The sequence below is a fragment of the Anguilla rostrata genome, chromosome 11, assembly GCF_018555375.3.
Source record: "Anguilla rostrata isolate EN2019 chromosome 11, ASM1855537v3, whole genome shotgun sequence".
In the NCBI taxonomy this organism is placed as follows: Eukaryota; Metazoa; Chordata; class Actinopteri; order Anguilliformes; family Anguillidae; genus Anguilla; species Anguilla rostrata.
Window position 1 is genome coordinate 14,064,919 of NC_057943.1, and position 27,381 is coordinate 14,092,299.

The following is a 27,381-nucleotide window of genomic DNA, read 5'->3' on the forward strand; positions in this document are numbered from 1 at the left end:
GGGCAGCAATTTATTCAACTCCACCATGCTGTGCTCTGTAATGAAATAATCGAACTTTTTTTACGCTCCATATGTGCATATCTGGACATAGGAACATAGGAATAGGAGGGAAAAGGCACTAGGGAACAGAAAAAGGGGAGAAGGAAAATGAGAATTAGAAAGAAACACATCATTTCTATAGCTGATGCCTACAGACATACTGAAAGGTAAGAAGTGAAGCAAGAAGGAGAAGAATATATATAATCAGCCCTTTCAGCAGTTCTCCTAGCTGTGCAAGGTTGAGGGCAATCAGACTGAGAAGCAGAAAAGACAGAAAGAGGGAGAGGAACAAAAAGCATACGGGTGCAGAATAATCGAAAACTACCAGCAACCGTCCAACCACACCTCCCCCTCCCTCCGCCCTCCTTCGTTTGTAAAAAAATAAATAAATAAATAAATGAAAAATGTTTCGTTCATCTTAGGGATCTTCAGTAACCTGTATTTCCCGCGTGTATGGAAAAAAGATCTCAGAGAAGAAAATACAATTTAAAGACGAAAAACATTCACAGCACGAAACAGCATCTGAGCCCGAAACGTTGAAATTTTGGAGGATACGCTTATTGAAAACAAGCAGACGAAGCAGGTGAATTATCGCATATCGCATAGCTCGCAATACGGTATGTGCAACTGTGCCTGAAATCTTTCTGCAGTCAATTATTTCAGGGCGACGTTTACATATTAGTAGTTTGTCTTTATGTGAGAATAGAATAGGGTTTTCCGTGCGGGGCACTTTCCATTTAATTGCTTGGATTAATAAGGCATTTTAGCAGTGTGGCTTGTAAATACCGAGGCGAACAGCTGAATGTAATGCCCGCAATGCTTCTTGTATTATATATGAAGTGTATGGTATCATTTTAATTAAGATATCAACATCTTTTTTTTTTTTAAGTTACATTTCATAAGAGTAAATGTGTGCCATTACAAATAAAACCTCTACTTATGCTATGGTACTACATTATATTTGTGTTTTCATACCAAACTTAGGTTTTTGCGCGCTTCACCATGGAGTTTCCAGATGATCCCATTGGGTTTAGAGACCCCAGACATATCCGATTTTACAACGAGTCTATTTTCCAAAACAACTTCAGTGCATATAACGAGACAGACGGCTTCCTGTCCACGAGTGTGAAGATCACCATTGTTGTGGTGTACATGATCGTCTGCGTTGTGGGGCTTGTGGGAAACTGCCTGGTCATGTATGTCATCATCAGGTAAGACTTCATGCTTTTCCTATATTAAACAGGTTCTTGGATTTACACGTACTGTATGCAATATACGCGTTCTATTCCGAGTCTAATTTGACATGCCGAATTGTCATGTTTTTGTTAATGGGACACCTCAGCAAGACAGTGTAGGAGTTACCATTGCCACAGTGGCAGTGACTCAAGATGGGTAACCATGGTCACTGGTTATAGTCCCAGGAGAGACTTTGCTGGAGAGGACCCTTAATTAAGGCCTTGATGGCTCCTCTGCACGGTTTCTTGTGATTAGTAATATACAATAACAATATACTTTTATCATACTGTTCATTTCAAATATGACCTAATACAAGTTTATTTAAAACATGGACGATGGAAGAATTAATTATGTAAAACACAATTTTCACATAATTATGCTTAAACAGATGCAATAAATGAACAAAAATATGAATTATTGTTATGATATCATACATTACACTTTTCATTATCATGTGTATCACCATGTATCATGGTGATCACGAGTACAATAATGCAATTCGTTGTGATCCTGGTTTTATACATCAAAAATTTTATTTCATACCTTAGCATCATTTTACCTTCCTCATTACTGTCGAGGTTCCTTTCCCTTTTCTCATTGTTCTCCATGCTGAAGTATGTATCCCTAAGACGCAGGCCACAACCTTTTTTATTTAATGTGTCCTTGGGCAGCCACTGGTCCATGCAGCCTCACTTCTAGACTTATGGAACAATTGTATAATAATAATAATAATAATAATAATAATAATAATAATAATGATGATGATGCATAATTATTATGGGTTACATGGATCTGAACCACCAGCAATGTATGGCACATATCTTGTGGAAATATAGCAGTCATTTTGCCCTGAAATGCTCACCAAACATACAACATTCATTCATTCATTCATTCATTCATTCATTCATCCATTCATTTTGGAGTCGATACAGTAATTCAATTTTTTTGAAGGTGTATTTACACTGGTTTTGGTATTCTCCTCCTCACCTCTTTTCTGTGGAATTCTCTGTGATGCAATTTACATGCTCACAGTTTGTTACGTTTAGAGATTACGTTTGGGCACTTTTCTTCAAAGATAATTTTCATCACTGAAGTTTTTTTGTGTGAAGCGAGATTGTGCTGTGCTAGTTGACTGTTGCCACATATAATTATACTGTTGGCACATATAATGTGTTTGTTCACGTCCATGCTGCACTTTCGTTAATGGAGCTGAGAGCTCTGATGGGCACAGAGAGCTAGAAAGAGGCACAGCAAGAGGCAACCCAGTGCTCACTTCCTTTCACTGTTAGACACTTACCATGGAGATACATGCGTGTGTGTGTGTGTGTGTTGGGGGGGGGGGTTCATATCTTAAATAATAAATATGTGCTCATATCTTAAATAACATTTGAAGAAGATGTTTAAGGAGAGAGTTTAAGAAGATTCCAGTTATCCTTAATTTATATACATTTTTTTACCAGGAGTAAAAGTATATTTATGTCAGGTCTATTCTGAAGACACTGCTCCTTAATGTCAGTCACTCTGAGTACAGTCACTAGCTACTGTCCATATGTGACCATGGCAATTAGACACAAAATATATTATGGATTGCCTTAGTGTAGTTACTTAACATACACGCCTGGTCAAAGCTTTATTAAAAATTCTGTTATCTCAAATAAATTAAAAAAGGTGAAATGTGTCTGAAAATAAATTCAGAGAGAGAGAGCTCAGTTGGATGTTTTCCACATGGAATTATTGGATGGTCCTGAAAAGTTGAATGATCAGTGCTTAGCATAGTGTGGTAGTATTCGCAAAGGTATTATTAAATAAAGAGAAATATAAATAAATACAAGGAAAATCTGCATGCCCCATAATGCACTGTGCCATGGACCATTATCCAGAGCTCAAATGGGCTAAAGTATCATAAGACTGTGATGCTACATTTATTGGCTTTGAACCCACATACATATACACTACATGACCAAATGTATCTGGACACCCCTTGGTGTGCGACTGTTTTTTGTGGTTTTGGCTAGGCCCCTTTGTTTCATTGAAGGCAAATCTTAATCTAATGACATTCTAGACGATTCTGTGCTTCCAACTATTTGGGAAAGGCCCTATCCTATTTCAGCATGACAATGCCCCCGAGCACACAGCAAGGTCATATAGAAATGTTTTTGTCAAGATTGGTGTGGAAGAACTTGACTGGCCTGCAGATAACCCTGATCTCAACCGCATCCAACACCTTTGGGATCAATTGGAAGGCCATCTACGAGCCAGGCCTAAATCACCAAAAAGAACATTGTTCACTATTAACCAAGAGAAGCATCGATGCTTGTCTTACATTTGCAAAAAAGCACCTGCATGATCCCCAAGCCTTATGTTCTATGGACAGATGGGTCAAAAGTAGAACATCATACCAACAGGCAAACATGGTGGTGGTAGTGGGATGGTGTGGGGATGCTTTGCTGCCTTGGGACCTAGACGACTTGCCATTATTGAAGGAACCATGAATTCTTCTCTGTAATAGAAAATTCTTTAGGAGAATGTCCAGTCATTTTTCTGTGAGCTGCAGCATAATTGGGTTATGCAGGAATACAATGATCCAAAACACAAGAGCATGTCCATAACTGAGTTGCTGAAAAGAAACAATAACAATTTAGGAATGGCCTGACTTGAACCCGATAGAGAGGCTGTAACACGACTAGAAAGTTCATGCTGGAAAACCTTTCTAATTTGTCTGAATTAAATCAGTTCTGCAAAGAAGAGTGGGCTAAAATTCCTCCACAGTGATGTGAAAGACTGATATAAAATTATAGGAAGCATTTGGTTGCTGTTAGTGATGCTAAAAGTGGTGCAACCAGTTATGAAAGTACCCCTCCAGATGTATTTTAAAACCTTAAAAAATATTATATTATTGAATGGCTTAGTAATGGCTTAGTAGAATCTCTACACCTATAGCCTCATTGACAATGCCAGAATGTATGAATATGCAAATTGGAAATGCTTGCTGCTGTAGTCCCCAAATATATCGCAGGCATGTCATCCGGATTAAGAATAAATTTCTTTGCAATACCCATTGACTTCTGCATGAGGTTCTGAAAGTAGTTATCTGTAAAATGTGAGTGACAAACACGGATTCCCACAATGTTGTCAAGTCCATCCATGTGATTTTTGTAAACAAATTACACCTTGTGGTGGTGAACCGGATTGGTCTTGGCTGCGCCGGCTGGTGGAGAGAGCACACACACCTGGGTTGCGTAAGCTGATCAGCCCAGGTGCTTAAAGGTGTGCTGCTCTCCACAGTTTGGGGCCAAGACCGGGAGCTCACACCTAGAGCACGTTTATGATTTTTGTTTTGTTTTATTTTGGAATTTGTTCATGCTGGAAAGAAATAGAAAGTAATCCACCACTAGAAAGTAGGAGTAACAAATGGAGGAAAGTTACTACCTCAGGATTGCATCCTAAAACTGTCCAGTCTGCCTTGTTCAACACAACTGTCATAACAATTTCACTAGTCAGTCAGCTTTCTGTGTGTGAAGGTTTTTTTTTTTTTTACCACATCGCTTTCCTGTAATTTGCATTTCTTTGCATTGCGAACCATGATAGGAACAATATATTTGTGACCTCACAAATTTTGCTCGTACTACATTTCCAACTCAGATTTCATGAAAGTACAGGGAAGCTCTCTGTCTATGGTGAAATAATGTCAAAAAGGTGCTCAGGTGAAAAGGTCTGCACAAAAATCGATCTGTATTTGAATCTGAATTCATGCTTCCAAGAGGAGTTAAACATTTTTGAGTAGAGGTGGTCTTTAAGTTTAGGGGGCAGTAACTTCTTCACATGAGAGATATTGGTGTTTGATAACTTTTTCATTAAACAAATTTTAATAACAAATTTAAAACTTGTTGTTTTGTGTTTACTCAGGTTCCGTTTGTCCAATATTTTGTCTAGTACTCTATGATGCTCATGCATTAGTGTGATATGTAAGGAAAAACAGAAAAGCAAATCTTCCTCAGGTGACTGAGAATGTCAATGCAGGACATGATCAGACTGTGTTAGCAACTACACAGAGATATTAAAGTAGGGTTGCAGTACATAAATCCCTCAGTGGTGCAAAAACCACAGGCACTGATCTACAGAGATGTGGAAAAAAGTGATATGGTCAGATGAGTCAAGCATACAGGCCTGTACAGTTCTCTTGGTGTAGACCACATATGCACTCATCCACTTGTTCACCATACTCTCAACAAGTGGACCAATGTATGTGTGGACTACACCAAGAGAACAGTAGAGGCCTGAATGCTTGACCCCTACAGTGAAAGGGTCTGGTGCATCTGCTATGCTGTGTGGGGCATTTTCCTGGCATGATTTGGGTCCACTTGTCCCCTTAGAGGGAAGGGTCACTGCAAATCAATACAAAGTTATTCTGAATGATCACCTTTATCCTATGATGAAACCTCTGTATCCTGATGGGAGTGGTCTCTTCCAGGATGGCAATACTCCCATCCACAGAGCACAAGAGGTCACTGAATGGTTTGATTTGTGTGAAAATGATGTAAGTCATATGCTATGGCCTTTGCAGTCACCACATCTCAAGCGGATTGAACACTTATGGGAGTTTTTGGGCCGACGTGTTAGGCAGCGCTCTCCTCCACCATCGTCAAAACACCAAATGAGGGAATATCTTTTGGAAGAATGGTGTTATGTCCCTCCAGTAGAGTTCCAGAGACTTGTTGAATCTATGCCAAGGCACATTTAAGCCATTCTGGTGGCCCAACACCTTACTAAGGCACTTTATGTTGGTTTTTCCTTTAATGTCTCACCCGTCTGTATAGGTCAAGTGAACAGAACCATATAGAGCCCCGTATGCCATCTAATGCATCAGAAATACTGGGGAGAGGCTAAGAGTCTTCAGTAGTTAAGTGAAGTAACCTGCCTGTAGTCTACACAGAAACAGAGTTTTTCTTTTCTTTTCTTACCAGCACTGGTGGAGAGGCCCACGGGCTTTCAGAGCAGTGGATAATGCCGGGTGCTGCCATTTATTTCTTTTGTGCCTCGACTTTTGCTTTCTGCACCAGGGGAATAAGCCACAGCCACTGACGAATAGGCAGGGCTGCACCTGTATCAATGTCATGTTTAGTGACATTAGTCCATGTGCATTCACTGTCTTTGTCCAGAAGCGGTTTCTGAAGTTCAGCTAGGAGAGTGCGTAGCTGGCTGCTCCCCCTGACTGAGCTCCTCATTACTGTGCTGCAATAGCTCTTCTACCACTGTTTGCAGGACAGTGGAGCTGCTTGCTTTGCATGTTGCACCGCCGTGGTTACTGGAAGAGGGTTGGGGCAGCTGCCAGCCTTTAAAGTGGAGCCACTTGGTTGTTCTACTTAGTGGAATCACTGCCATCTGTTCCCCAAAAATGAGCCCACTTTCAAAGTCACTTAGATCTTTTCCTCTTGCCATCTTGATCCAAAATCGAGGTCAACTGGGCCTGCTCAGCATGATGTTAATAGCTTAATTGTATCATGCAGTACACCTGTATGGAAGCATCATTTATTCAGGTCATATATATAATGCGTTCATAGTGTGAATGAGCATTGAGTAATTGCTTTATTGTTTCATAGTTGTTTGACCTGAATTAAACAACCCTTTGGAGAATGAGTGTCCACAATAATAAAAGTGAATACTCAGAAATAGCACACTACACAAATGAGGAACTATTTTTTTAAACAAGAAATATATTATTCATTTATTTATTTATTTTGGTCTTAGATGAAAAAAAAATCATCTCTCCTATTCATGAAACAAGTATGTTATGTTTTTTTTTTTTTCTTTTGCATTGTATTAATATATCGTTTGCATTTTATGTAAGTTTAGAGATGAGAGTGATAGATTTGATAGAAAATGTCAAAGGGTTGTTTAGTTCTTGACAATCACATTCTATTTCACTTGATCAATATGTTTACCCCTTCATTAGAGATTGTAGGCTGATTTTTTCTTGGGCAAAAACGAAAACAAGCTGAACTGGCGGGAATCTCCCATCAGCAGTGTGCAAGCAAGATACACAGTAAATGACAGGAATGCAATAGTTTGCTTGGAATTTGATTGACAAAGTTTGGATTTTGATTGACAAATCTAAGCCATTGCTGCTTTTTTGAACTGGTAATTTATTTTCCAGAATAAAAATAAAACAAACCATAACATTGAATGATATAATTCTGTTCAATCACCACAAAAAAAAAAAAAAAATCTCCCAATTAAAAATTAAGCAACTGCTTACAATAGCACTTTTTAATTTGCTCAAACAGTTCAAGAGTTTCTGTAGATAATACATTCCAAACTCTGGTGACAAGCCTTTTATGTTGGCACAGCAACCATAAATAAATTGTATTAACTCACATTCTGCTGTTCAGCGAACCAGTCCTGTAAAATATTTATAGCTTTGTTAACTCCGTTTTTCATTCCAGAGATTAATAATTTTACACTGGGCCAATGTAAAAAAAACAAAGGTGTTTGTGGGTTAAAACATTAACAAGGGATGGCTACATTCCATCCATCCATCTATCCATCCATTTTCTTTTGGTCTTACTCCTATTCAGTGTGTGAGCACTGGGGAGCAGTTGTGGGGAGCAGTTTGAGGCCTATCCTAGGATTCTGGCTGTGTGGCAACAGTGCTATTCACCACACCACAGTGTCACCTGTGATAGTGTGATCTTGAGATAGTAATCTTGAACTAGTGCTTTTATTATTACTTTTACAGCATCATATAAATATATATGCATTATATCTGTCTACAGGCATGGTAATCAGGGTATTTTGCCTCATTATAGTGCCACATCACTACACGGAAATGGATTGTGCCACTAGTTGATGTGTACTTTTTAATTTTTAATTATCTTCTCTGTTTTCCTGTTTTTGATAACTGATAATGAGAGACAGCTCTGAGGTACCTGAACAGTAGTACCATCTATATTTTGGTAATTGGCGGATGTGTACACCATGGTATATATACCCACAAATATTTACTTTTTTAGGTTGCATATACCTTCCAGTGCTTGGCCTTGCCTTGAAGTGAGACAGTCTCCCATAATTTAAATTAATATTACAAACAACATGTACAGTAATTAGGTTACTGCAGGGCAATTAACTGCCCAGGCAATGTCAGAGACAATGGGTCCAGGGGATGCGGGTGGCGATTTATAAAACCATTAGGTAAATGGCAATGAGATCATTCCACAAATCTGGAAATCATATTAAAGTGAAAACCCCAGACTTGCTGGCGGAAGAAGGAAGCAATTAATGAAAGAATTCCTAAGAATTCAATTCAAGCCCCCACTCAAACAGACTCCATTGCACAGCTGTGCTCTCATACTCCGGAGATTGAAGCAGAAAAAATTGCGGAGCTATTTCTGCACCGACAATATTACTGTTTATACTACTCGGGGAAGCATGAAAGTGTTTATTTGCTAGGTGAGGGGTAATCTGTACTGTGAGCATACAAAAGCCAATGGGAGGTGGCAGTGTCCATGTTAAAGCTGTGGTGTTGTGGTGTCGCTAGGCATTAAGGGTACTGTGGTTTTTATAGCAATTGAACAAAAGGAGTGAAGTAAAATCAGAGCGAGGATTTTGCCTTAACGGTAATGCTTTGAGGAAATATGATAAATGAAACTCTGATTTGGCACCTGAGTAATGTCTGGCAGTGATTTTGTGCCAGAGTGCTTACCGTATATTAGTTGCAGTGGAGAGGAAAGGATTTATCATACGATAGACTGGGGGATGATTAGAAGAGTTGATTGAGAAAAATTGATTTTTTTACATGACAAGACACTTGCCTGGGGCAAGTCAGTAATCAGAAAATAGGTTGCATCATCTCTGCAAATGTCGATGTTTTATTTCTTTGGCTATTTCCATCTCCAAGTGTAAAATCACACAGTGCCTGTCTCTGTATAGCATTTATTGTTCACAGACTTTTTTTTTTTTTTTGCTGAATTTTATATTTGTGGCCAAATTTTGTTTTGGGCTTTATTTTCAAATCAAATTGACTTCACAATGATATATAATTGTTATAATATAACAAGTCATAATGGGAAATGTATTATTCAGCACAGTAAAATCTCAATTAGAAAGATTTTCTGATAAAACTAAGCATTTTCCTTTTTGGACCCTGGGAACTCATTTTGTGTGTGGCTATTTATTTTAAGACATTAAACAGAAGGGTCTGACTGACTCTTCTGATTAGACACTTACTTGACAGATTAGATTAATTCATTGAACAATTTAGCTACCCCCTTTCAGTTTTGAGTGATTAAAATCAACTAAGCACTCAGTATCTCCTTGACCTATCTTTGTCCTTTTGTATTTGTATTTATGAAATGACTTGTGACACGGCAGTATTAAAAATTCAAAGGGAGGATTTATTTTATTTCTTTATAGACTTTTCAAAGTCAGGTTTATTAAAATCGGTTGACATATGAAAATATATCATCAGTCCAGGAGACCCTGATAATTTATTAATGCTTTCATTTTAAGTTCAAAACATGTCTGATAGGGCAGTCTGGGAAGCCGGTGAGGGTATGAGTCCTGATTGTTGCATTAGCGACTCCTACTGGTTGGTCGGGGCGCCTGTTCAGCAGGGAGGGGATCTGGGGGAGATAGCGTGAACCTCCGCACGCGTTACGCTCTCCCAGTGAAAACTCATTGCTGTCAGGTGAAAAGAAGCGGCTGGCGACTCCACATGTATCGGAGGAGGCATGTGGTAGTCTACACCCTCCCAAGACCGACAGAGGATAGCGCATCGACCAGGACCATGATACACAAGGTGAATAGATATAACCACTAAATTGGGTAGAAAATGGGAGAAAAATGGCAACAAACAAAAAAAAACATGTCTGATAGGTTGTGTACCTGATAAGAATGGCTCATGAATAAATAATTGAATCCTACCAAGGGAGCATATTAGGTTATATTATATAGGGCCCAATCCTGGCTCGATAATATGCAAGTTAAACTAGAATTTCAATGCAAGTCAATATATTTTTTCCTCACTTTCTTCCTTGCTCGAGCATACTTTTTTGCAGCCTTTGCTCTCATGGAAAAGTGAAATAAATAGGCTAAACCAATCTACCAGCAGATGGAATTTCAGCTCAATGGATTTTTTTTTCTAAGTAGACAATAATGGTGTGTATGCAATACTGATCACCCAAAGTAACTTCATGGAAATTCAGACTTTTAAGTTCAAATTAATGTATTAAGTTAAAATGGCATACATGTTAAACCAATATTTTAACATCACCATATTTGATAGCCCATGACTTATGAATTGTAAATGTCGTATGCTTCTTTCAATAAAACACAGAATCCAATCAGCACATTCCCAGGCTTCCAGGCTGACGTATGTGTGTCAGCCACAAAAGACTGCAGTAGTTAGCCTGCTGTTAGCATTGGCTTTTACAGCCCTTCTGTGACTTTTAATAATAAAAATGCATCATTCCATATTCTGCCATGCTGCCACATTTGCCTGCATGCACTGCGCATGACTACAAGAACAAGTCATTCTTATTAGCTGAAGTAAGTAAATGCTGGCTATCTAGACAGAAAAGACCAATATGGGGAATCCATAATTGAGGGTGTGCAGAATTTGTGATGAAACCATTTCAGGGGTGTTTAGGAAGAATATCAGGAATGCAAGCAAAATAACCCATATTCAGGGCTGATTGCGTGGTCAAACAACAGTGTTTATCCAATAGGGACCAAATGTACTCAATTAGGCTAAGTTTACAGCACAGGCCTTGATGCCCAGTTCAAATTTTTTTTCTTGACCGCATGTTTACATCCACTTTTTTAAAGTGACCCTTTTTCGATACCTGCACTCACATGGTTTACATGGGAAACAACCCACATGGGTACATGAGGGTTTGGTTACCAATACGAAAGTAAACAACCAAACTGCGACGGTCATATCGCCCTCGACAATGGACACAAAACGAGACTTAAATAATAATTGAAGCTATTACTTTTTTAAGCACCTCAGGTCCGCAAAAAACATCTCCTGTATTTTGGCCTATACAGACTCTTTGCCCCACATACTTAAAGGAAAAGGAATTAGAACGGATTGAACATTTTGCTGTGCATATGAAGTTGTATCAGAATGCTAGATGAGATCATTATAAACATATGTCCATGTTTGCAAGCACTGAGAGTCTGTGGTCATTGTACTGTAGGTATTCTTGTGGAATGCCAATGTCTCAGTGTTGTACAGGGCTCCACCAACTTGTCAAATGGCACACCTGCAGCCTCAATAACTAATAACTAAAAATTACTAAAAACGACTGACAAAATACAACCTAATTTCAAATCTTTAAATGGGTCCCAATTAAAACAGAATACTATAGTTGTACTAATTAATTAACTTGCATTTTTGTTTCTTATATTCAATTTTATTGGAAAAAATTATACATTAAAATATTACACATCTCTATATTCTGTTTTGTCAAGGAGAGGTCTATAATATAGCACATTTTGGCAAGGTGCTATATTTAGCAAGACTACCTGTCACAGCTAAAAACAAATGTTATTTTAATATCATTGCACATGCTTGGTCACTGGTGAAATGGGGTTTGTTTGAAAGGTTTACAGCATTGCAAAGGGAATGCATTCCCTCGAAATTATGGAGTGTGCTGACGCAAGTGCAGTTAGCAATTATCCTTCTCTGCAATAAATTCTGTAGTAAAATCCCAGTAATTTATTACAAATGAAGCAGGAGGCCATTATTCTCCATGGAGCATTCACATTGGCCTGGCACATTGGCCTGGCTGCATTCACTGCATAAAATGTTCTGTTTAAAACTATATTCAGGATTCAGCAGTAGCACCTGCTGAAGTGAAATTAGGCATAGGAAAAATAAACAAGACTAGGCCACCTGCCTGAAGTGATTTTGGGCTATTTTATAATTTTAGTTTAGTCAAATCTCCATTTGGTGCCCCTAGGTTAGTACAGTCATATTGGTTACTGAGACCATGCATTCCATTTATTAAAAAAGACTGAAAAAACAATAAACTGAAAATTTACCTCTCCTTGGTGAACTTGGTATGTTAGGTCTGATACGATGGAGGTTTGATATTGGCAGAAGGAAACAATAGACAAAATGCTACAGTACCTTTTCATATAGAATAACAGACATATTATCAGTGTGTTCTGGATACATTGACTGATTATTTTATTTATTAACAGTGCTAGAAGCCATTAAAGTTGAGCAGCTGCTCCTTTTTAAAGTTATATTCAGTGTACTTTTATAACTAGTCAAAATCCATATCTTACAAACACGTTTCTTGTTCAGTAGCTTTTGGTTTATTTGCAATTGACGCATATACATTTTACAGTTTACAATGTTTCAGTTTTTCAGAATGCAAGATGGGTAGCATTTTTGGTAGTAGTCATCAGTCTTATTTTTCCACTTAAGAAATATGACTACAGTGAATGAATGAATGAACAAATAAATAAATAAATAAATAAATAAATAAATAAATAAATAAATAAATACATAAATAAATAAATAACCAGATGAGAAGGACAAAGCAAAAGCCAAAACTTTGCAGAATGCATTGGACTTTTTGGAATTGTTCATTTGAATGTGCCATTGCATAAAGGCAAGATGGTGTCTGTTTTTTTTTTTTGTCCTAGGCTAGCTACTTAATATTACCCCAAAACATATTTATTTATTCATTCATTTCATTATGCTTCATGTCACAAGTAATCTTTGCCTTATCCTGGCAAGTACCTATTTTTTGGGGCAAGCTGGTTTCTTACGTTTGACAGAACAAATGTGAAAAACCTTAATGCCATTACAATTTCCACTGAATACAAATTTTTACTTGAACAATGCATGAAATTAAAAGGGACATATTTTTGCACACCAGCAGTGTTACATTATGCTGCTATGTATCTGTAATGCCACATTAATCTTCCCTGTTTTTGTTTTGTCTGGGCTGCATTTTCTTCTCACTCAGCAGTGTACTCAAGTGCAAATGATTTTATACCGACTGCATGGTTTGTACTTCTCTTTACCTGAACGCTTTATTTTCTAGAGAAAAGAGAAGAGAAAGACTGTTCGCGGAGTGTTCTCTTCAGGTCCTTGCCCAATCATTTCCACACAATCCCAGCAAAGCTCATTTAAAAAGATTCACACTTGTGAAGAGAATGCAATTTCATCTTACAAATGTCAGTTATAGAGGGGGTGATACAATGTCTGTATGCTGGACAGACTGGTTTGGGACAGGGCTGATAATTTATATGAAGCCCACAGTGTAAAATGTTTGGAAGTTCAGGAAAACTTGTTGGGGTATGTATTTCTATTTGTGTTATGAAGGTGTGTAATTGTTAACATAAGCTGTTTGCACATTGCAGTACTACTAATTCTAACAAAAGTCTTTATGATCTCCTCAGATAATCATTTAGGCTGTTAAGTGAATGCCCAGATCCTCAATAACAACCCCATAAACCTGCTAAGTGAAAAGAACAGCCTGAAGCTTAGTCGTGCATGGCACAAAGCCATTTCAAAAAGCAGGGTTTAGTAGAAAGCTTTTCAGTAGATCCCATAAGATTGACTTAGTGCCCTTTAATTTCCCTTCCGTTTATATCACATTACATATTCAGCTTCCATTTGCTTAAAATGTGTCATCATCAAAATCTGACTCAATTGTAGGACAATGCACATAACTATATTGAGATGTGGGTGGACATTGAGGACAGAACAGTGGGCCGCTCACAATGCTGGTGTTAGTGTCGCAGGTGGCACAGATTCAATCGTGAAAAACGATCCCACACAGGACTTTGCATCACCTCACAGTAGCCACGTTGCCAGGACATTGGAGGGAAAGCATCATGGACAGGGTGACAATAGATGCAAGAGGTTGTTACAAGAATAGAAGACAAAGTTTAGTTTAAAAGTTTCAGAAGGTTACCTATTCCTTATCAAGAGGTGTGTGTGTGTGTGTGCGTGGGGGGAGGGGGGGGGGGGGGGTGGATGAGAAAGACAGCCAATCAATTCTATGCTGCTATAAATAATTCTTCAATGATGGAACAACTAACCTTAAGGATGCTTTTTCCTGGTGTAGCAATGAATAGGCTCTCTTATTTTTCATGTTCTTAATCAAGGGATGACTGTATCTTTTGGTGACTAATATCCATCAGAGAGAGGGAATGGACACAATTGAACATGTATCAGCTGATCTGTTAACCGCCTGAATGAAACAGTTCACATCACACATCAGCTCCCTTTAAATTGAATAAGTACTGTACAGATCTCTCAGCATTGCAGTATAGAATAATAATAAAAATACATCCCAGCTGAATTAAAAGGCCTCCTCTTCGGTGTCTTATTAATCCAAGCACATGCTGAATAATTTAAGCAAATGATGAATATTTGAAACCGCATGGTATATACAACGAAAGCACATTTTTCCAGCGTGTCGCTTCTATGATGTTCTACTGCAGGGCAGAAAAATGCTGCATGATTTTTAATAAATCATTGCACATGCTATGAAAAATGTATGCTGCTGATCAAGTGATTATTCTCCCCCGTAACCTCTGTACCCGTGGAAGGAGAAAAGAATAAACCATGAAAAATGATGGCTAAATGAGAAGCATGCCCTTCTCAGCAGTGTTTGTGATTTTCTTTTGGGGGGGGGGGGGGGGGGGCACTGCAGGGTAGGGCAGATTGGGGAGGGTTGCTGGAGAACCCAGCGTAGGGGGAAAGCACATTTAGGTTTCAAGAGGCATATGTTGTTGGTGTCTGTCTGTGCATGTGCTAGCAAGCAGCAGTGGTAAGTATTCAAAGGTCAGCAAATTGGTTTATCATGGGTGTCCCTGCCTTAAATGATCATTAAAAAGCACAGATATGTTCTCATGCCAGAAAGATTTATTAAAAAAAAAAAAAAAAAAAAAAAAAAACATAGTAATAAATGACCAGGTCATCAGGCATTCTGCATGGATTTCTGTGTATGGAGCTGGTCTCCCCCACTGAGTGAAATTACAGAAGCTTTATATGATGCTGGCTGTGCTTATCCAATAGCCGTGGTGTTGGCTTGGGTGAGAGGTTGGACATTTACCACATGGAAATTATAAATGCAGAGGCACTTTCAAAGATATAATTAAATATTCTAATTGGTATATTTGGTTGAGGGCAGCAGCAAAGTAGTTAATCCTTTTTCTTCCTTTCCAATGAGCCCTTGGTGACAAGCCTAATGTTCTCATTATATAATTCTGCTGCTGTAAAAAATAGAATTCCACTGCATAATTGCCTTATAATTATACTTCCAGAAGAGATAAAGCTTAGTCAACTCCCAGGAGATAAAATATAAATGAGCCGTACAATATTCTCTCTATAGTTATACATTTTAAAAACTAAAAGAGAATATCCTTTGGAAAAATTCAAAATTCACTTTAGTTGCAATGCATTTCTTCTTATACAAAAATTATATTTGTTTTAAGCATGCATACATTATGAAAATAAGTCCAATTTAAATTGAAAAGTTACAGGCTGCATTACTACTTTAATATTTTACTGAATTCTCTTGACAATATATGTACTAGAAATCCTTATTGGGCCAGAAATATTGGATTTTCACTATTTCAGTGGATATAGTATAATTATAATGGCAGAATATGTCTGCTATAACAGTGCAGCATGTACATATTTGTTTTTCTAGTCTCGTAAAAAAAAAAGAGCAAAAATCACTGTAAATACTGTGCAAACAAAGCAAACAATCCATTATCTAAACCCGCTTCTCCTGAGCAGTGATCGCGGGGGGTGCTAGAGCCTATCCCAGCATGCATTGGATAAGAGGCAGGAGTACACCCTGGACAGGCAGCCAATCTATCGCAGGGCACATGCACCTTTCACTCACACACTCATATCTATGGTCAATTTGGAGTCTCCAATTAGCCTACATGCATGTCTGTGGGAGGAGGCCGGATTGCCTGGAGGAAGCCAACGCGGACATGGGGAGAACATGCAGACTCCACACAGAAAGGTCCCAAGCTGAGATTCAAACACACAACCTTCTTCCTGCCCACTGCACCACCGTGCCACCCCCCCCCCCCCCTCCCTTCCAATATAACCTCTCAGCAGAAAAATGTATCTGAAAAGTCCACCCTCTGATTGACAGCCAGAATCTGACATCTGATTGTCAATTTGGCTGGTCACACAGTTGCAGTCTTGTCTGACACTTAAAAGGTCTTGGAAACTGAAATATGTGAATTTTTGCTGATGAATTGCTTTAATACTTTTTGCATTTGCAAATGGCTAAGACATGCTTTAAAATGGTTCTTGCAAAAACGCCAGGTTCTCAGTGGGCGGGGTTGACTGGGTGTCAGTTATGTGACAAAAACCCTAAGTCCAGTGAAAGCCTTTCTACATGTAATATGCAAATTAAACTCTTTCCACTTTTGTGTGGGTAAGGCAAGCTAAGTTGAAAATGCCTTAGCATTCCTCCTTCTCTGGATCCAGATAATGCAATCCTTTTTTTTTTTTTCTCAAAAAATGAAGGGGCCTAAAATAAATGTATTTTATTTCTGGTGCAAACAGGCACTGCAATATTAAAATAGCGCATACAGGTAGTATTTGTAGTGCCCATTTTCGCCCAGAACTTGTCGCAGAATGTGGTGGATCGGTAAGTACGTAGGCCTACCATTCGCTAGCGACAATTAAATACCTTTCAAGCTTCGACAAGTGGAATCAAAGACTTTATTTGGTTGTAATGTCCAGAGTTTGAGACTGCTATAGTGATGAGGAATGGTTTCCATAAGACGTGTCTTATGGATATGAATGTTGAGTACAGGCTACACCCTGTCCTTGTCTGCTGAAGAGGTCACAATAATCTAATTGTGTATATAGCAATTAAATGGTTATAATTTGGTTAAAAACTTGAAAGACATATTGAGTAGTAATCAATTGTCACTTCTGGGGAATATAACCACAATTTGAATCCAGGTTCCTGAACCTTAAATATGTTTATCTGATTTCCAGTGACATAATATTGCTGAGGACTTTTCAGTGCAGTCATATTGCTTCAACATTAATTATGTTGTTGCTTTTTCGTTTCAGGTACACAAAAATGAAGACGGCTACCAACATATACATCTTCAACCTGGCTCTGGCTGATTCTCTTGTCCTTGCCACACTGCCATTCCAGGGAACAGATGTCTTTCTGGGCTTCTGGCCCTTTGGGAATGTCCTGTGCAAGGTGGTCATCTCCATTGACTACTACAACATGTTCACCAGCACCTTCACTCTCACCATGATGAGTGTGGACCGCTATATCGCTGTCTGCCACCCCGTCAAAGCTCTGGACATGCGCACGCCACACAAGGCCAAGGTCATCAACATCTGCATCTGGGTACTGGCTTCTGCCATTGGGGTGCCTGCTATGATTCTGGGGGATGTGGAGGTAGAGGCAAATGGTAAGTGTTCCTTTCCATAAACAAGTTCATTTCATATTCAAATGGGTATTTTTAAATAGAGACAGCATGGGTGATTTAATGATGGTGATCTACAGACAATAGATAGCTCATCATACCCTTCAGTTATCATCAGGGTGTTTTTCTGAGGTCTAGCATATCTTGTATGCATATGGTCTCATTTCTAAGGCAAAATTAGGCCAAGAACAGTGCAATTGTTTTTGTTTTTATTTATTTATTTTAAAAATGTGAATACAGATTTTCAAAGTGTTTACAGAATAGATCAATGAGGAAGAAAAAAAACATCAGAATATGCAATTCTTGGGAAAATTTGTTCGGTAGCTGTAAGGGTTGGCAATGGGAAGCAAAGTCAACATCATGCTAAAATCTTTATTTATTTAGTTTCTGCTTATCTTACTTTTGCATTCTTGCTGGTAGTTTCCTTTGTTTTCTTATCCTTCTGCTGTCTCCGGCTTGCAGCTGTTTGTGATTGATGACAGAAAATGGGATGATACAAATAGTGTCTACTTTAAGCACATTAAGCAAATGGGTGTAGGATGAAAACTCAGTCATATCCTGTGCCTTTATGTCAGCAATCACTATTATGTTCTTTGTATTCCTCTTGATTACTGCTCTTTTTATTTTTTATTTTTTGTCTTTTATTTCTCCTTTTCTTTCTTCTTCGATTTATAATGCTGGCTCAATTTATGTGCTGTGCTCCTTGGTTATGGTTGATTGTGCTGTGGCCCTAGCCACAGAGATAACTTTTGTTGGTTTTTTGATGGATAATGATGGGGGAATTCAACCGTGTCAGAACTCCACCGGATGCAAGTTAGGAAGATCCAAAGCAAAAATTGGAGCAGAGGGTGCATATTTATTCAATATATATTATTTATACAGGAGACAAAAGGAGATTGGTAAACTGGCAGAAAAGTGGTTTGCTTCAATTCTTAACTCTGACTTAAAGAAAAATGTTTTTATAATGGTGCATGATATAAGACTGAGAAGCCTAAGTAGACACACTGAAGCTATGGTGGTGTGTTTGTTTGTAGTGTGTAAATGTTTGTTTGTGGAGGGAGTTGTGCAGGGGAAATCTCTCCACTGAATAATTTACTAATTATTTGATTAATTTCGCTGAAGGCTCTTCCCATGTGTCTGATTAAAAAAAGGAACAGATAACCTTGCTCTGTGAAGTTTCAGAGTAACCAAGAGCTTTCTAAGATCTTCTATAAGAACTTCTAGTACTATTTTCTTTATAATTTTTAATTGCATTTGTTCAGGTGATTCAATTAGTGCAGCATGACCAGTGTGCAGCATTGACAGTATGCTATACTTACCATGTTGGTTTTAAATATTATGCTAATCTTATGCTGATAATCCCCAGATCACTCAACCACACAATGTTGACACATTTTCACCCTGGCAACGCATTGTCCATCACAACAGAGAACAATTCTGAAACAAAACCTTCAATTTACCGCTTTTATTTAATGAGTTATTCATTGTCATAACAGATAATTATGAATTATTCATATTTGCTTAAGACTTGCAGTACATGGGAAATAAATTGATGTCCTTTTTAAATGTAAAAGGGTTCTATAAATTGAAGTGGCATAATCTTGTGGATTACCATTGCAGATATTTTATTATACCAGTTTATTTTGAATGCTTTAAGAATATGCGGTGTTAATAATTATAGCCTGTTTTTTCTGTTCTTTAATTTTTTTTCAATTCTTTAATTCATTTTGAACAGCCATTGTTAGCAACAATTATTCACCACAGGAGTTTTATTCCCTGTCTGAACATGTATGTTCATAACTCTCAGTTCTTTATGAATTACATATATTATTACATTTTGGCAGCCAATCATAGCAGGATAACTACTAGTTTATTCTATGTTTTCATAACATCAGAATTCCCATTTACCAGTGCCCATTTTGAAGCCTTCAGTAGGTACTGCATATTAGACCTGGGAGGAGGTAACGACCTGGTCATTAAAGATTTTTTGTCTTTTTCTTCTGTCTGGGTTTGGCTTGCTTTTCCATGGACACCATTCAACGATAAAAGACTCTAAGAATGCATTAGAGAAGCTTGTTGTATCAAAGCGTACACATTTTGTTGACAAAAAAATAAAAATAAATAAATAAAAGAACCCTTTATTAAATTTCAGCTCTAGAATCTGAACCCACAGCCTACCCTGGAAATACTGACAGATGTGTTTTTTTTCTCTCTCTCTCTCTCTCTCTAATAGATGAAGGCATCGAGTGCATTGTGGTCCTGCCTGACCCTCGCAGCTTCCCCGTGTTTGGCACCTGCGTGTTCCTCTTCTCCTTCCTCATCCCGGTGGCCATCATCAGCGTGTGCTACAGCCTGATGGTCAAGCGGCTGCGCAGCGTGCGCATCCTGTCGGGCTCCAAGGAGAAGGACCGCAACCTGCGGCGCATCACCCGCATGGTGCTGGTGGTGGTGGCCGTGTTCGTGGTGTGCTGGACGCCCATCCAGATCATGGTCCTGGCCCAGTCCTTGGCGGTCAACCTGGGCAGCCTGCTGACGGTCACCCTCATGCACTTCTGCATCGCCCTGGGCTACGTCAACAGCAGCCTCAACCCCGTCCTGTACGCCTTCCTGGACGAGAACTTCAAGCGCTGCTTCCGGGAGTTCTGCTACCCCTCGGCCTTCCGCCTGGACATGCAGCAGTCCAGCCGCATGCGGAGCATCGCCCGGGGGGTGGCTTACAACTGCAAGACCGCGGACGGTAACAGTAACCCCGCCTGACTAGGCGTGGAGCTGCCCCTGGTTGGCACAGCACCACCCAAAGCAGGCAATTCCAACACTGAACTCACCCAAATTACTGCCCTCTAGCGACACGAGGGTCCCCACAGCTATCTACGATGGGGACGCTCTTTGACACACCTATTGGGACAAAGGGGCTTTAATCAGTGTCTTATCTCTTTGGACATTGTCAGTTTTCTTTAGTTTCTTTCCTCTTTATTTTGTGCAGTGGATATAAGCTTATTATCATTTTTTACTTTATTATTTGGTATAGTTAGCACTCTGGTTTGAAGAAAAGAATTAAATGGCCTTAAATGTTCTGCAGTATGTTAAAGTTATCCTTGAGGATTAAATGCTCTGATCCTGGTGCTTTTCTTTCATTGTTTCGCTTTTGAAAAACATGGGACACCGTGAAGAGAAGACTTTAAGGAAGGAGAAAGACTTTAATTAGACTGAAAGCTTATTGTAATTTGGAAAATAACAAATGCTTTATCTATTGTTCTGTAATTATTTGTTGTCCTGTAAAGACATTTTTAAAAAGTATATATATATATATATATATATATATATATATATAGTGTGTGTGTGTGTGTGTATTCTGTAGCATTGTTTTAGCAACACACACACACACACACACACACATATATATATATATATATATACATACACACAGTATATAACATATAATGTTTTTTAAAAAGTATTGCAGAACAAAATTCATGTGATATTATATTGACATGAACATATACATGAATTTAAGTATGAATATTGCTATGGTCATTTTCATATATTACCTCTCTATTTTAACATGTACTCAGTCTCTGATCTAGTATTGTACATGTGCCACTTTGTTTCTCTATTTGTGTAACACAGGGACAACAGTATATCAGTTTACATTTCTGAACAGTCGAATGTTGATAGACTCATTATAAACCAAATCTTATAAATATGTCATGGAAAATTTAGAAATAATGGTTGGTCTTCTTTGTGAGATTTGTTTTGTTATGTACAGTATATATTTATTCATTTATTTAAAAATTGACTGAATAAATGATCAGTTTTCTGGTTATGCTCCATGATTTTCTAAAGCTTAAAGTTAAAAGCATTTTTTTCAGAACATGAATTAAAATACACCCCCCCCCCAAAAAAAAAGAAAAAAAAAGAAAGAAAATTTATTCTTGTGTTTCACTGATTCAAGTTTCTTCCTGACCATCCTTATGTATACTGGACAATATGTGTTTTTCTTTCTTTATACAGATACAAAGATGCATAAATTAACTGAAATATTTTTCTCTTCAAACTGTATGAGGCAAAGATGAGCATCTAGATAGAGAGGTGGTTGAATGCTTTTTAAAAACAGAAAGTACCTTACTTTTTAAAATAAAGATAAAGTAAATTCACAAGCTACACTTTGTCAGGCCTTTAGGTGCTGTATCCAGCCATGGCATTCATTCTGAGTTACAGAGATAGGCCCCATGGCTGAAATAAAATTTTGACCATGCCAGTGCTAACTGTGACTGTCAATCATTGCTCTGAACAGAGTCACCGATTTTGTCCGTTATCCCTCATGAACATAGAGATTTGGAAGGTGAAAGATAACTGTTGTTACAGAAGGAAATGGTCACACTCTTCAAGCTATCTCTGAGAGCAAAGTAAGTTTCGATAATGGTTGATTGGGAAACTTGTGTCAAAACAGTGTGCTAGAGTAGACTGCGACACGTTCCCATCTGGGTAAGAGCACCTACTGTCGATTGTCGGGGGGTAGTAAAGCAAATGGATTTTTCTAATTTTAAAAACCCTCTTAGTTCAAGCTGAAATATTTAGGAAAGTCATGTATGGAGGAGGATTTACGGCACTGGAGTAATTTTAAGTCCCCAAAGCGTGATGGCGTCACGCTGGCCTATCTACTCCTATGGAAAACTCTCACTTGCTGTCTCTCTGCTGTTGTGTGTGTGTGTGTGTGTGTGTGTCTAATTGAGAAGCTTTGTGCTGACTTCTGAGTGAATTGCACCAAAGAGGTTTGAAAAAAGATCCAAATTCAAATAATATTGGGCAAAATTGGGAGGAGAAAACATTTGGGGATGTAGGTACCATGGCCTACAAAAGACACTGAACTCCAAATCCCATGTTTCCCTCAGAGTAACTCACTTAACCACGCCCCCTTCTGCAGCTCTCCTGTTAAAGTATTGGCCTACTGTAAATTCGAAAAGCGTAGCCTTCAATTGCCCTTGTTTCGCTCTCTTTACTTTTCCATTTCTCTCTCTTCCATTTTCATCTCCCTGGACTCGCCACCCTTCTCCCGTTTCCCTCTCGTGTGAGTCCACACGCCAGGAAGAGTTCGCAAGGCCTGCAACGGAGCACGGCCCGAATATCCTTGGCTACCGGCTGCTGGAGAAACGAGGCGCCTGAAGCACTCCTATGATTAGAGGTGGTCAAAGAACCAGGAGAGCCACGCACGACCGACGCATCCTGCAGAGCGAGTTCCAAGAAGCAAGCGACTAGCGGAGGATCCGGTTGCGTGTTTTGGAACAGAAAGGGCGACCAATTTCCCCTTTCCACCACAACCTCCACAGACTTCGCAATGGAACCCAGGAAACATTTTCTAACAACCAACCCAGAGCAAAGGACACACAAGTAAGGCGGTAACTCGGGGCGTAGCATAATTAGTGATGGAATGTAGCCACATTTATGATTGGATGTATGTAACTGACCGTTATTGTGTTTTAATGATAAATGTAAACATTCCGTATGTTCGGTTGGCTCGAAGCCATCCACCGCGCTACATATTTAATATATGTCACGCACAGAACATATCGTGCATTTGATCTATTTTAATTACTAACCGGTCATAACACAGCATGTTGATCTCTATGTTTCTCACTAGCTTTGTCTAGATTCAAAAATCCCTCCATTCACACTCCATCTTGTTCCTTTGTTCTCCGTGAACACGTGTCCACGGTACCCAACCCCCCACGTAGGGGAACATCCAACACTCCTCACTCACACACGCACACACACACAACACCTACATACACGTGCACTCACATGGTTTGTTATACATCATTGTAGAGTATTGTGTTTTGCCTTTTCGGTACTTTGTGTTTAATAAACTTTATTATATTTACACGGTTGTCTATATTTATATTACCCTTGTGTTGAATTGAGTCAGCCGCTGCTAATCCAAAGAATTTAATAGAATACCTTCACCCCTTAGCTAAATCATTTACTGTATATTCATTTAGTATTAGCTGAATGTATATTATAATGTGGTTAAGATAGACTATTATTGTGTAATTTTGATAATAATTAATTTAGTTATTAATTTAAGTTACCAATTTATAGTTTGTATATTCAAAATTATGAGACTGATTATTAAATTATGGCTCCACCTGTGAGGATATTGTACATCTTCTACAATTTGGTGCCCAACTATGAGAAGTAGCGGCATGTCCCCTACAGGGACAACACAACATGTCCATGAGTATTTGAGTGTTGCTGAATATGGTATTTGTATTCGGCACCATCCCTAATGCAGGCATTGGCTTTTTATGCTATGTTCATGTCCACCTCTCCAAAGTGTTTTCTGTTTCATGCTATTCTGGTACACTTTGAAGCCATCAAAGGGCTCATGCAGCTCTCTTCCAACGCCCACAGTTCTCTGCATGCAGTCCCTGCCACACCTCCTGCATCAGGCTTGATGGGTCTTTGCTCTGACACAGCGCCCCCACCCCCCTCTCCTCACTCCAAGTCTCCGTGACTGCCTTGGACCTTGAAGGCTTGAATATGTGCCCAAGTACAGTTATATCTGAATGCATGGAATTGCAATGATAGAAATTGTGTGTTGAAATATTCCCAGCAATGCCAGAATGTGCTGCATGACATCATAGCTTTTCTCTATTGCTAACACATTTAATGAAATGGGGATCCACTTCATCATCACTTACTAAGCACAACAGAAGTCTTTGTCTGCAAATACATTTAACATTAACATTTCCCTTTGCTTTCACATGTTTTTCAAACCAGTTAACACATCTCATGGAAAGGCACAAAACTCTGTTGGATAGATTATGTCAAACAAAATGAAATTTTTTTAGTAACAGCTGATAGGAAATACTCAATTGCACAATTGTTCAATGAGAAATCAGTTGTCATCTATAAAAGACTTCAGCTCTTAGTTGACATTTTCATGGATTGATCAAAGATGCCAAAAGCATGTAGGGGAGACCGGAGCTGGCAGGCACAGGGATTGTTTGGCACGCAGCTATTTTCAGGTCCTTTGTTGGACACTGATACAAAAATGTAATGTTTGTGTCACACGCCAGCATGACACCCCTGGGAGGGCGATGCAGCAGTGCTGGGGAACACTGTTGGTTGCCGCATGGAGAGGGAGAGATCGCACCCACACAAAGATGAAATCAAACGGGTTCCGGGCAAAAACAATAAACAAAAACAACAAGCTAAAATAACAAAGACAAAAGAAAGTAAAATTTCCAGTTTGTCGAGATTAATCACCATTTTGATATAAAATTTGAAAGTCTAAGGGATGCTAGCTGGGTAACATCAGCTTATTACATGAGTGGGTCCCAATGCCAGCAAGGTTGGTTGGCACAATGATTTTGGGGTCAATTGGCATAATGTTAAAATGCTTTACAAAGCATGTTTTCTGGCTCTTAGTGGAATTAAATGTGGAAAATTGTTTCTATTGGTTGCTGCATTCGTTGTAATGGGCGGCATGGCGGTGCAGTGGCTGACACTGTTGCCTCACAGCAATAAGATCCAATAATACTCCGGTTTCCTCCCGCAGTCCAATGACATGCCGGTTCGGTTAATTGGAGTGTCTAAATTGCCTCTAGGTATGAGTGTGCGAGAGAATGGTGTGAACTGCGGTGGACTGGCAAACTGTCAAGGGTGTATTCCTGCCTCTCGCCCAATGCATGCTGGGAGAGGCTCCAGAACCTCCCGTGACCCTGACCAGGAATAAGTGGGTATATAGAATGGATGGATGGATAGATTCTTTGTAACTACAGCATTTTAACATTGTGCCAACCAAGCCCATAACCCCCGTGTTGGGGCGGGATGGCACAAGTGCACAACTTGATGTTAATCATTAGTCACCCAATTTTAGTAAACATTTGTGGATTTTGACATGCATTTATTTATCACTAAGATCTTAACCTTTCATTTGCTACTGGTTAGAATATTCATAAACATGCCAGAGAAATGCAGCAAAGAGTGAAAAGTGTGCCAACCAACCCTGGTCACCCATATTTGTGAAGGAAATTTAGGTGACAATCATTGACCATGTTTACAGTCATGGCCTGTTGGGCAAAGGGTCCAGCCCAATCTGAGTCAGGATGCTGCATCTATCGTCTAAACTCTAAATGTTTCAGAATTAAAATAGGTAAGTCACAATTTTGGCACTACCGGCAGAACAATTACCTATGTGCCAACGGTAAAGCAGTCGTTTCATCAATGTAATCTATGTGCCTTTCAAAACATCAGTTTTCACATGCTTACTGTATTTACTTTACAGAACCCACAGACTTCCACACACTGATGGAAGAGAAAAAAAATTCTGACTAGGAGGCTGCTATTGTAAATATGGTCATCACAAACTGTAATCATACTACATGCAATCCAGGCAGCAGTAAATGCATATCAACATTTAGAATGTCGACAATGTGTCTTTTATCTACGATCGATTGATTCCTGAAATCCAACTTGTCAGACTGAACCCATCAAACATTTTGACATTGGTTAGATGTTGTAGGGGAAAACACCTCCATTGTGGAATAGTGAGGACAGATAATTAAAACATGTCCATTAACAAACCTCACCAAGGAATGTAGGAGATATATTACTTCATGCGGTGATCAAATGGTGCAAAAGTATAATCAATCTCATAATCAGTCTCATAAAATTAATTATTAAATCTTGATAATGAATTTCAATATTAAATATTAAAATGAATATATAATAAAAGTGACCAATAATGTAATAATATGCATACGTTCTCTGAGGTGGTAGGCTCAAGTGTACCTTTGCATTCTAAATATATACAAGACCGTATATTGACTGAGTATACATTAGTGCAGGAGAGATCACATGCATCTTGGTTAACAGGAAGGTGGATTGTAAGCTAATTTTTTAAAATAGAATATATATACGTTAGCTATGCAGGCTAGGCAGCTGTTGCTAACAAGCGACATGATATAATCTAAACACAGCATTACACACTATTGATAACACACAATCAATTGTCTTTGAAAACAAAGAACAAACAGAAGTTTCCTAAGCTATTTAATGCCTGGATGTTTGTCAGTCTTACAGCAGGAGTGCATATGGCTCCATGAGGTGCTGGCTTATCCAAGGGAACTCTTACTTAGTCACCATCTCTGGATCTCTGTTTTGCTGTCTGTAGAAAAAAACAATCTCCATCCTGGTTTTTCTTGTTGGTTCCTCTGTCCTTTTGGGAAGCCTGGAAGCTGTGCTGGCTTGCTATCACAGGAAGTTAACATTACATAGGTTATGTGCGTTTACTTATTGCTATGTTGCCAGCAATCCCAATGGTTTGATTTAATTTGTTCATTATTATCAAAGATATCAACTATCAATTAAATCCGCAAAATGTGTTGATAGGCAAAGCAACCTGCCGGATCTGCCTTCATCAAAATGTACAACTCACAACCAAATTAGAATTAATCATAGATTCATTAAGTTACAACTAGTACTCAACATCTAATATAAAGATGGTTCAACTACCTTAACAAATAATGAATGGTATGTAAACAAGTTACTGTCACAAAATGAAATAAATAAAGAAGATGCTAAACCACAGCTTGTTTCTCTCAAATTAGCCCCAGGATGTGCCAGGCCAAAATTCAAAAACCAGCTGAGGGCAGA

General features: G+C 38.7%; 1 protein-coding gene across 1 annotated transcript; it reads left to right on the plus strand.

Annotated features, from left to right (window-relative positions):
* The first annotated feature begins 433 nt into the window (after positions 1 to 433).
* On the plus strand, positions 434 to 21,545 carry oprl1 (opiate receptor-like 1). Its single transcript, XM_064298074.1, has 4 exons — positions 434 to 622; positions 1,024 to 1,250; positions 17,354 to 17,709; positions 19,958 to 21,545. The coding sequence occupies exons 2-4, from the start codon at positions 1,042 to 1,044 to the stop codon at positions 20,479 to 20,481; spliced, it is 1,089 nt and encodes a 362-aa protein (XP_064154144.1). The 5' UTR covers positions 434 to 622; positions 1,024 to 1,041; the 3' UTR covers positions 20,482 to 21,545.
* The last annotated feature ends 5,836 nt before the right edge of the window (positions 21,546 to 27,381 follow it).

Coding starts and splice junctions, on each gene's coding strand:
- oprl1 (XM_064298074.1), top strand. CDS start 1,042: ATGGAGTTTCCAGATGATCCCATTGGGTTTAGAGACCCCAGACATATC. Junction 1,251..17,353: donor GTCATGTATGTCATCATCAG/GTAAGACTTCAT, acceptor TTTTCGTTTCAG/GTACACAAAAATGAAGACGG. Junction 17,710..19,957: donor TGTGGAGGTAGAGGCAAATG/GTAAGTGTTCCT, acceptor TCTCTCTAATAG/ATGAAGGCATCGAGTGCATT.